This window comes from Triticum aestivum, chromosome 2A (assembly GCF_018294505.1).
Source record: "Triticum aestivum cultivar Chinese Spring chromosome 2A, IWGSC CS RefSeq v2.1, whole genome shotgun sequence".
Classification (NCBI taxonomy): domain Eukaryota; kingdom Viridiplantae; phylum Streptophyta; class Magnoliopsida; order Poales; family Poaceae; genus Triticum; species Triticum aestivum.
Genome location: NC_057797.1, coordinates 6,712,182 through 6,723,443, shown reverse-complemented (window position 1 = coordinate 6,723,443; position 11,262 = coordinate 6,712,182). Strand labels below are relative to the sequence as shown.

At 45.6% G+C, this 11,262-nt stretch overlaps 1 protein-coding gene across 1 annotated transcript; it reads left to right on the top strand.

The window, feature by feature from the left end:
- Positions 1-2,665: 2,665 nt before the first annotated feature.
- Positions 2,666-9,868, top strand: LOC123186949 (protein transport protein Sec24-like At3g07100). Its single transcript, XM_044598681.1, has 13 exons — positions 2,666-2,801; positions 2,948-4,021; positions 4,102-4,240; positions 5,758-5,948; positions 6,116-6,223; positions 6,350-6,553; positions 6,657-6,888; positions 6,975-7,124; positions 7,228-7,384; positions 7,706-7,833; positions 7,923-8,245; positions 8,777-8,962; positions 9,226-9,868. Exons 2-13 carry the CDS (start codon positions 2,960-2,962, stop codon positions 9,454-9,456), a joined length of 3,111 nt encoding a protein of 1,036 aa, XP_044454616.1. The 5' UTR covers positions 2,666-2,801; positions 2,948-2,959; the 3' UTR covers positions 9,457-9,868.
- The last annotated feature ends 1,394 nt before the right edge of the window (positions 9,869-11,262 follow it).

Genomic DNA, 11,262 nt, shown 5'->3' with positions numbered 1-11,262 from the left:
TGTGGAGGAGGCAATGTTGCCGACGCTGTTGCAATGCTCCTCTTCTTCACTCGCTTCCTTGCCGAGGAGCTTGCTTCCCCAGCCATGGCGATGGTGTGGGCATGAGAGAGAGAGGGGGGGGGGATGTCAAGAGGGGGAGGGTACAAGGGGCTTTCTCTAAAAAAAGAACAACCACAACGGCCTCTAAGTTGACATGGCATGGGTCAATGCGTCATGCAAGCATGTCAGAGAAAGATCATGCAAAAAAGGACCTCGCGTGAACCACTTACTATAGAATTAGGATCTAAACATGCATTTTGAAAGAAGTAGGACTAAAGTGACACTGCCTAGAAACTTTTAGGACCTCCAGTGTAATTTTCTCGCCTGGCGGTTGGGCCCTCTGTCGACGTGGCGTGGGTCAACGCGCCACACATGCAGGGCAATGAGCGCTCATGGAAAAAGGACCTCGCATGAACCACTTACTAAAGAATGAGGACCTAAATGTGCATTTTGAAAGAATTAGGACTAAAGTGACACCCCGATGAAACTTTTAGGACTGCCAGTGCATTTAACTCATTATCATATGTGTGGTAAGCTCTTATATCTTTGTATCATGAGGTGATCTAGTCCCTCTACACACTTTCCACATTGTATATTTTAGGGATGTACTTCCAACATTATTTATGGATGTACTTTCAACATTATTAATGAGAAGGGGTTTTAAATTCCAAAAATTTCTATATTTATACTATATAAATCAACCAATCAGTCTCTTAGTGAAGTCTGCTTATATATAAGCCATATACACCAATGGTGTTTCATTTGACATTTTTCATGAAATGATCAAGCATTAATACCACATTTCCATCTGATCACTAGATAGTTTGGTTTATCGTCTCCTCGGTTATCGTTGACTTCCCTCTTTCCCATGGCATTTTCATCGAGCAATGTAACCCTAAGACGAACACCAACTTCATTTTCCTCACGACGTATAAGATCATCCATGAAGACTGCCGCGTAAACCCTACAAACTGCACCTTTGAACATCACGGATCCTCCTAATAATGGATCGAACGGACCATGATCCTGCTAAACAATTCATCAGCTGAAACTTTTCTATCCCCCGTTTCGGTGATGTATCTAGCGTTGCTGGAGGGCGTGTGGTGGTGGGTCTCGCGGGATTAGGTCGGTGCTGGTCTTTGATGGACGTGCTTGGATCCAATCTTTGTTCGTCCCGTTCGTGTGTCTAGAGTTTGAATCCTTTTGATCCATACTTTTCTTTATCAATGACGGTTGCTGTTCTGGTGCGTTGGTCGTGTACGGCCTTACCACAACGACTTCCCGACTTTCCGATGCTTGTAGTCGTCGTTAGGTGGTCTACCGACATATATACATTTTTCATTTATGTTCTTTGTACCGACGTGGCATGATGAATAGATCAAAAGTTTCTTCCAGAAAAAGAGCTGAAACTTATCTGTTTTTCAGACGAATTTGGTTGACATTCATAAACCGAACTTGATATGACAAATAACTGTATGCAGAAGACATAGGAACAGACAAAGAGTTGTTGCAGACTTACGACACATGTGGAAAGTTAGGGCACGTGATGAGTTTGCTCTATATTCTAATATGTGTGGTGAGCTCTTTTATCTTTATATATTGGGTGTGGTTTAATCCCTATATGCACTTTCAAATTTGTTTTCTTAGGGATGCACTTTTATCATTGCTAATGAGAAGGGCTTTTAATTCTTCAAAAAGTCTGCTTATACTAGTTAGTAAGCTATATAAACCAACCAAATAGTCCTTTAGACAAGTCTGCCTGTATGTAAGCACATAGGACTAGTTTGGTTTGCTTCCACAATGTGATGCCTGGCCTGGGACCCTCTCTGAAAGCTACCTGCTTCTTGTTTGATGCATGTCCACGAGAGAATAGTATCTGCCTGGCCTGGAGAATGAGACAGAGCGGTTAGCCTGGCTGAAGGGCGAGGCAATGAGGTTAGCCTGGTCCAGGCAACCAATATTTGACACCTGGGTTTGCCTGGTGCACCTGTCTGGGTGTAATCATATGTGCTAATCATTAGGCTATAAAAAACAAGGTGGATGAAAATAAAATAGTGACATCTTAGACTCCACCAGGCCAGGCCTCAAACCAAACACCTCCTCCGTATGCGCTGGCCTGGCCAGGCAAAAAAAAATCCAAATTCTCATGCACAAATCAGACACCAAAAATTCCCAGGCGTACTTTTCAGGAAGCCAACCAAACTGCCGCATACTCCCCCCGTCTTAAAAGAAGTGTCGCAATCACTCTCTAAGTGTTTCATCTATTTTTTTTCATGAAAGCACGAAGCACTATTACCATGTGCCCACCAGGTCACATGAGAGTCTGGTTTACGGTCTCCTCGACGATCATCGACTTCCCTCTTTCCCATTGCATCGTCGTCGACCGATGTAACCCTAAGCCGACTTTATTTTCCTCACGACGATATACGAAACGTACAAACGACTCCATTGAACATCGCGGAGCCCCCCTAACATTGGATCGAACGGGCCACGATCCTGCTAGACAGTTCATCGCAAGCTGAAACTTTTTGTGTTTTGAGACGAATTCGGTTAACAGTCACAAACGGAATTTGACACGGCGGAGAGGCAGACAGGTGGGGCCCACGGAGGCGAGACACGCGCAGCTATAGCAGCGTCAGCAAGCCGAGCCGAGCCGGCCTCCCAACCTGTATTCTATTCGGAACCTTCTTCTCCAATCTCCACCTCCCCGTCTCCAAATTCCAATCTCGCCGCGTCGGAGCGCCGCCGCCGCCCCGATCTCGGTACGTGCCCGTGGACCCTCGCCCTGAATCCGGCCCCTCCCGCCGGATCCGGCCGCCGCGGCGCGGGATCCGATCGAGAAACCCCCGCCGCCGCCCGGATCGAGCAAAAAAACCTGATCTTGGCCTGCTTGTTGTGAATTCCGCAGGTGCCCGACGCGATGCGCCCGTCCGCGGGGAACGAGAGGCCGCCGGGGCGGCCCGTGTCCGGCTTCGTGCCCGGTTTCGCCGCCGGGGCCCCTCCGCCGGCGGCGGGGGCCTCGCCGTTCGGGGCCGCTGCTCCGCTCGGGCGCCCCTTCGCCCCGCCGACGCAGCAGCAGGGCCCGCCGGTCGCGCAGGCGGCTGCTTCCCCTCGGGGGCCGCTCGGGGCTCCGCCGCCCGCGGCAATGGGTGGGTACAGGGGTCCACCGCCGCCACAGGGTTCCTTCGGCGCTGGGCCGCCACCTCCAGGGCTGTTCAGCGCAGCACCGCCGCCTCAGGGCCCCTTCGGCATGGCACCACCGGCTCAGGGCCCCTTCGGCGCCGCACCTCCTCCTTCCCAGGGACCCATGGGCGGCGCACCTCCACCCCAGGGACCCTTCGGCGCAGCACCTCGACCCCAGGGACCCTTCGGAGCCGCGCCTCCATCTCAGGGACCCTTTGGCGCCGCACCACCGTCTCAAGGCCCTTTTGGCGCAGCACCTCCACCTTTTCACCCTCCACCGTCAGCTCTCCCGCAGCCGCAGTCTCCCACAGGGAACGCTATGCCACCGCCAACTTATGTGAGGCCGCCGCCAGTACAATCGCAGCCCCAGCCTGTGCAAGGGTACTACTCTGGCGGCCCTAACCCACAGTTTCCGCCGGTCCGGCCATCGTTTCAACAGCCAATGCAGAACATGCCACCGCCTACCATGGGGCCACCTTCCTCGTACAGTAACCAGCCAGCATACCCAACTACAGGGCCTCCGATGGGCACGCTCCAGAGCTTAGTGGAGGACTTCCAGTCTCTGTCAGTGAGTTCTGCACCTGGATCGCTTGACCCAGGTGTTGATGTAAATGGGCTACCACGTCCGCTATATGGCGATGAGGAGCCAGCTAAGGTTTTGGAGGCATTCCCATTGAATTGCCACCCGAGGTACTTCCGGCTGACAACCCACACTATTCCGGCATCCCAGTCATTGGTCTCCAGGTGGCATTTGCCCCTTGGTGCCATGGTACATCCTCTCGCAGAAGCACCTGATGGGGTAACGAACTCTGCTTTATCATTTTCTGTATGTATCCAAAGCACTGGATGGTTTTGACATGTTTGTTTCTCGATGCTTAGGAGGAAGTGCCAGTTGTCAACTTTGGGTCGGCTGGTGTAATCCGCTGTCGAAGATGCAGGACATATATAAATCCTTATGCAACATTTGCAGATGCTGGAAGGAAGTGGCGCTGCAATCTTTGCACACTGCTCAATGATGGTAACTTTTAACTTGAAACTTATGCAGATTCAGTGCGTATTGAATGGACCGATTGCCGATGTTTCTGCCAGCCATCACATCACTTATTGTTTAGAGTCAAAATTCTTTACTAAGGTTTCTTAATACCAATACTGTTCAATGGTTCATCCTCAAGATGCCTTATCATAATGTTTGCAAAGCAGTGTGAGAACTCTTCTAGCATGGTATACTATTGTGGTGGGTTCGGTGTTTTCATAGAGGGATGAAACTACGAGTGAACTGTAACCTGAGTAAGATATCCTTTAATCATTGGCGCCTCACTGGACATACCAAAGAGGCAGAGATGTTTTGTCTTGATTCCTGATTAGCTTTGAAAATGGTAGAGGAAAAATATAGTTTTCTTTAGCAGTTTAGCTATTTTATATGATATCTATAGATCTATAGAATATACTTAGTACCACCTTTTTATTGCTGTTTTCCATAAGGTTATCCTTGCCATCTTTTAATGCAAGAATTTTGAATACAAGAATCAGATAATATCTAAGATTGGGAAATTAAGTTTGGTTAAATACATGTTGCTATACAATTATCTTTAGATTTGAGACATCAGTTGTTGACCATCACACTAAATGTCATTCCAGAAGGTGCCTTCTGATTTTATTTATTTATTTAAGTAGGATATATTGTGATTATACCGAGGCCCTGAAAGAGGACCTGTTACACAGGCATGCTGCTGTTGAATCAGCCTTTTTTTTTTTGATATCTTAGTTCAAGCTTAACCACGTTTGGCATATCATATTAAATAACTGAAATAACTTGGCACGTTAGAATAAAGATTAAGTGGGCCAGCTTTGTTTGTATACAAGAAAAAAGTAGTCCAAGAAATACTCGATGCTTTCTGTCACGATAAGGTATATGGAGTAGTCAAAGAAATACCATTGTATATGCCCCCTCTTGTCCTAACTTAAACTTACACTCTTACATAGAATGAGCATACACTTGTACCCAAAAGTTAGCTTTCAGGATAAATGTTAAGCTCGACTTGTTCTTCAAAGTGAAGCTGAAGTTATTACAGGAAATCCATATAGGATTATAAGGTGAAATAGTTTAGAAGCTATGTTACTTATTTGGTGGATTTTATTTCCATAAGCTATATACTTTGGGTCGGCTGGAGTATTTGAATTGTAAACTACATGGCCAATGATCTAGGCTCAACACACTGTAATCGAGAGAGCATACTTCAGTGAGAGACGCAATTTTCCTTATGCCACCCTCATAAAATTTCCCAACAAGAGGAAATGTAGGTAGACTTCTGCTTAGCAGGGTTAAGCAGAGCTGTTTGAGTTTTTGACTAATTGCATTGCAGTTATCTTAGAGATAGTGCTTGAGGTAGAAAGAACTATCATCTGTTGTATAATCTTACATTCTGTTTAGGTTGTCATTTATGAGATCTGTATGTACCAGTGCTAGTGCTGACTGATCTCTTAGCAGTTAGCACCCTTTTCCTTGCTAAAATTTATATGTTCCCTTTTCTGCAGTTCCTGGCGAGTACTTTTGTGCTCTTGATGCTAGTGGACGAAGATTTGATGCAGATCAAAGACCAGAACTTTCTAAGGGAACAGTGGAGTTTGTTGCTCCTACTGAATATATGGTTCGGCCACCAATGCCGCCTTCGTATTTCTTTCTTATTGATGTCTCAGTATCTGCAGTTCGAAGTGGGCTGCTCGAGGTACGTTCTACATTTTTTTTTTTGAAATTTTGTTCTTTCTGAGGGTTATCATTTTTTGGGTATCATTGACAATGCAGATTAGGGCTGTAGGATTTAGTATGTTCTTTTTGTTACAAGAATTATTTTGGTTCCTAAGATTCAAATAATTCTCATGTGCTTTCTTCCAGGTAGTTGCGAAGACCATCAAATCATGCCTTGATGATCTTCTAGGCTATCCACGAACACAAATTGGATTCTTAACCTTCGACAGCACATTGCACTTCCACAATTTCAAGGTATTTCCTGCAGCTCCTTAGTTATTATTTTCTTCCAGGATTGCATTTTGCTCTGCAACATCATTGCTTTAACATACCAAACTTGATTTCATGATGTGCTCAACTTGTGTTCTTTGATTGTATCAGTCTTCTTTGAGTCAGCCTCAAATGATGGTGGTTGCCGATTTGGACGATGTTTTCCTGCCATTGCCTGATGATCTCTTGGTTAATTTGGTCGATTCTAGACGTATTGTCGAGTCCTTTCTCGATAACTTGCCCAATATGTTTCAGGACAATGTAAATGTAGAATCTGCTCTTGGTCCTGCACTTAAAGCAGCATTCATGGTTATGGTAAGATCCTTAATGGTTTATTATTGAAGTATGCGTTGGTTGTTCTTGTGTGCCCTCTGTTACAAAATTTAATCTCTGGACAATTATGTAATCCCTGTTGTAGGGTCAAATTGGGGGAAAGTTGCTTGTCTTCCAGAGTACATTGCCATCTCTTGGTATTGGCCGTTTGAGACTTCGTGGAGATGATGTCCGTGCATATGGAACAGACAAGGAGCATATTCTGAGGATACCAGAAGATCCCTTCTATAAACAGATGGCTGCTGAGTTCACGAAAAATCAGATCGCCGTGGACATATTTTCTTTGAGTGACAAGTATTGTGATATAGCTTCCTTAGGTGACAATTCATTGACAACCCCCGTTGAAAGTTCCTATAGTATTTCATATTTGCTCTTCCTTACCGTGATATGTACTAATGTGTAGGTTCTCTGGCGAAATATACTGGTGGTCAGGTGTACCATTATCCATCCTTCCAGGCAACTACTCACGGGGAGAAACTTAAACATGAGCTTAGCAGAGACCTTACTCGGGAGACTGCTTGGGAATCTGTAATGCGTATCAGATGTGGAAAAGGTTTTAGATTTTATCCACAGCTGCATGTTTATCATCTTCCTAGATATTTCCTTGCCTCGTTAGTTTTTATTCAACCTAACTCTCATGACATAATGTTTTTCAGGGGTGCGTTTCACAACATATCATGGTCATTTCATGCTAAGGTCCACAGATTTGTTAGCTCTTCCAGCTGTTGACTCTGATAAAGCTTTTGCGATGCAACTGTCTCTAGAGGAGACCCTAATGACCACACAGACTGTTTACTTCCAAGTGGCATTGCTGTATCCTTTCCTGTCAAGTTGCTTGTGCTGCCCTGCTCTCTATCTCTTGATTTTAGTGAGAAAGTTGATGTTACAAACGATAACTTAACAAAATGTCAACGGAGCACCTCTCTCAAGGTTTCCTTTGCTCGTAGTTTGGTGATAGCTAGATCCATGAATAGGGTTTGTCAGTAGAGTAGAACTGGGAGAGATCCAAGTCGCTTATTTTTAATTGTCAAAGCACCCCCTGCATATGATGTTGGATGTTGCCTTCTGCCATTGGGCTTTTATTTGTACAATATTATTTACAAGTGTGATTCTTGTGTCCTTAACCACCATCAGATATACATCATCTTCTGGTGAACGACGTATCAGGGTGCATACGGCAGCTGCACCTGTGGTCACAGATCTTGGTGAAATGTATCGTCAAGCAGATACTGGTGCCATTGTGTCGGTGTTGGCTAGAATCGGTTAGTACTAGATCGATGCTCTCCCCTTCATAAATGTCAATATACATGACTGATCACTTTATAGCTTACTAATTATCGCTATCCTGCAGCTGTTGAAAACTCACTGTCTGATAAGCTGGACAGTGTTCGACAACAATTACAGTTAAAGCTTGTGAAAAGTTTAAAGGAATACCGGAACCTATATGTTGTGCAACATCGAATAGGAGGGAGACTGATATATCCAGAATCATTAAGATACTTGCCATTATACATCCTGGCCCTATGCAAATCCCTTGCTCTGCGTGGTGGTTATGCTGACGTCTCTCTTGATGAACGTTGCGCTGCTGGTTTCAGTATGATGATACTGCCTGCAAGAAGGCTGCTCAATTTTATTTATCCATCTCTGTACAGGCTTGATGAAGTATTGACAGTGGTATGCCGTATTTCCTTGCTACTTAACTGATTAAACCTTTTATCCAGTGCTGCTTGTAGACTTGTTACTTCCAAATTATGCAAGTTAGAATATAAATAACTTCAGTTTTATTTTCTGTGGTGGAAAGAACCAGTTAGTCTGGTCAAATACTTGGCCTTTAATAGTTCATATCTTGCAACTTGCAGCCAGATCAGGCTTATCATTAAGCGAAATAAATACATAACCTCTAGCTGTTTTTATTCAGCATGTTTGATACGAGGGTTTTTCCTTCAATTTAGGCATATTTGTAGTTAAAATGGGCAGAACCAGTATATAAGAAGTTAAACTGATTAGTCTGCTTAGTTAGTTTGGTATTACCTCGACCCATTTAATTCCTGCTTCAAAATTCAGTTTCAGTTTCTAGAGCCGAAAGTCACAGTAAGCATTAATTGAAATTGAGCTGATTTTATTTGTATATTCGAACTTTAACATTTCGTTTAATCTAGTCTACACATTGTCTTTTCTAACTGAAATAAATGTCATGATTTTCAGGAACCAGATATGATTGATGGGGCCCTGAAGCGGTTGCCATTAACCTTGCAGTGCCTAGACACTGCCGGTTTATATCTTCTTGATGATGGCTTCACCTTCCTAGTATGGTTGGGTAGGATGCTCCAACCTGAGCTCATGAACGACATTCTTGGAGTCAGCCTCTCAAACTTCCCTGATCTATCAAAGGTACCCTTCTTTACTCTTTGGTAAATAATAGTCTTGACCTTGGGACTTATACTTATTTCCTCTTTCTGCCCTATTTTTTTGGCTTTCTTAAACAAAATTCAAATAAATTAACAGTGTATCATGCCATTTCTCCTTTTTTTAGTATGTTCTTAAAAATACCTCTGATATGCTCTGGGATCAGAATCTATAAAAGGCTCACAGTTAGCATGTAATACAACTTCACTTTTGATTTGTGCTTCTTGCTGACATGGGGTATCTTGCAGATTCAGTTGAGAGAATGTGACAACAATCACTCGAGAAACTTCATGGCAGTACAAAGAGCCCTGAGGGAGAGGGATTCTTCGTGTTACCAGCTGCCCCGTGTGGTACGGCAAGGCGAGCAGCCAAGAGAAGGCTTCCTACTTCTGTCCAACCTCGTCGAGGATCAGATGGCAGGAACAAGCAGTTACATGGACTGGATACTCCAAATTCACCGCCAAACACAGAGCTCGTGATGATGTATGGTGGATGTTCCAGAAATTTTTGTTTTTGTGTAAACTGCTGCAGATTCGGTTGCTGTGCCAGTCCCCAGTCGCCCTCTTAACCATTGGAAAAAAATGGCGAGCCAGCCGTGCTCTACCATATGCCATCCTGTTAGCAGCAGTGCTCTCGCTGTCGGCGAGCAATACAAACTTTATTGTTAATATATTTCGTTCTTGTGATTATTTTTCGTGACGAGAAAAGGATACAGCTGTTGTATCAGAATAAGTAGGCAGCACCTTTGGTAAATTGTACAATCGTTTGGAGTCTTTGGTAGGGGTTTGTACGCATTTGTATCGTCGACAATTTTTAGTTGCAAAGATTGTGTAAACTCTTGTTCGACTGTTGGTACTGATCTGGATGCAATAGGAAGCACCTTTTTACTCATGTTTTGGTACTGATCTGGATGCAATCGTTTGGAGTCTTTGGTAGGGGTTTGTACTGATTTGGAAGCAACAATTTGAAAGCAATTGTCCTTTTAATCTTGTGTAGCTCATTCAACCTACCACATCAAAGGCCACCGAGCCCCAAATGAGCTTGGTGAAGACGAGGACGGTCATGATCGTCCAAGCGGTGAGGAAACCACGCCACGCTGCTCAACATGGTGACGATGTGCCCGTACGCCGTCCGGTCACCGACGGCCTGCTCATTGTAGATGGGCACCACGAAACTCAAGCTGCAAAAAAATCGCATGCATGAGCAATCTGTGAAGGATGCATGTTGAACACTGAAAATGTGGTTATTGCATCATGGAAGCAGTTATTGCATCTCAATTTAGGCTACTTATTAATCATGAAAAGGATAATCTAGATGGTCCATCCTTACAGATAATTTGGGCTACTTAGTGTATAGTATTTTGCAAATTACTAGGAGAGCCGCGCGCTAAAACATGATTGATAGGAGCTTACAGATAATCTATGAACCACAAGGATGTGAAATGCATGAGTCATACATAATACTCTAACCAGGTTGCAAGATATGCAATTTCTCTTGTCAGAAATAACCAGATTACCGACGGAATACTAACTAGCCAGGTTGCATGAGTCATACTACTTAATTAGCCAGATCTGTTTACCCTGCAATTATATACTGTAGGAGACTAGCTTGTACATGAAAGAAAGCCAGGCCAGATACATGCGCGCCCCTGATGTGGTGAGTGAGTGGTGACCATGACAGAGCTTGGCATGGCAGAGGCACCAAGAAAGCCTACAGCTTGCGGTACCTAGGCTTGCAGGGAGCACCGCGCAGTTGCGAATCGACGTCGCGACATGGCAGGGCAGGGCGGCGCAAGGAAACTAGGAAACCAACCACACGACGCGTACAGGCAGAGGCTCCGGCCGGGTGCGGCGCGCCGCCATGCCCGGCCCCCATCGGAAACGAAGCAAGCAGAAACGATCCTGTTCGACGGCGCGGCACACTGGCGGGAAAGCAGGGCCACGCGAGGAAATGCCCAGCTAGCTTTTCCTCAACCGGGCAGATGGCGACCGGCGATCTGGCCGGGTACTCACGGGACGGCAGGCCATGAGGCAGAGATGTGCGGTTTCGAACACGCGCACGCAGCAGGGCATGGCAGGGAAGGGGAAGCTTACACCGGGGCCAGCGTCAGGAGGAGCGCCGCGATGTTGCCGATGACGTTGGTGACGGAGACCACCACCTTCCTCGCCGCGCTGCCGCCGGCGCCCAGGCGGGAAGGCACGATAAACGACGGCATGACGGCCGCTCCTGCTTCTGCTTCTGCTCGCGGGCGGCCGGCTGGCCAGAGGGGTCGGTGAAAAGTGGGG

What these genes read in the sequence shown, in the direction of transcription:
- LOC123186949 (XM_044598681.1), top strand. Translation starts at nt 2,960, where the DNA reads ATGCGCCCGTCCGCGGGGAACGAGAGGCCGCCGGGGCGGCCCGTGTCC. An exon ending in TGCACTTCCACAATTTCAAG is followed by an intron (nt 6,224 to 6,349) that starts GTATTTCCTGCA and finishes TGATTGTATCAG; the next exon opens with TCTTCTTTGAGTCAGCCTCA. An exon ending in AAGCAGCATTCATGGTTATG is followed by an intron (nt 6,554 to 6,656) that starts GTAAGATCCTTA and finishes TCCCTGTTGTAG; the next exon opens with GGTCAAATTGGGGGAAAGTT.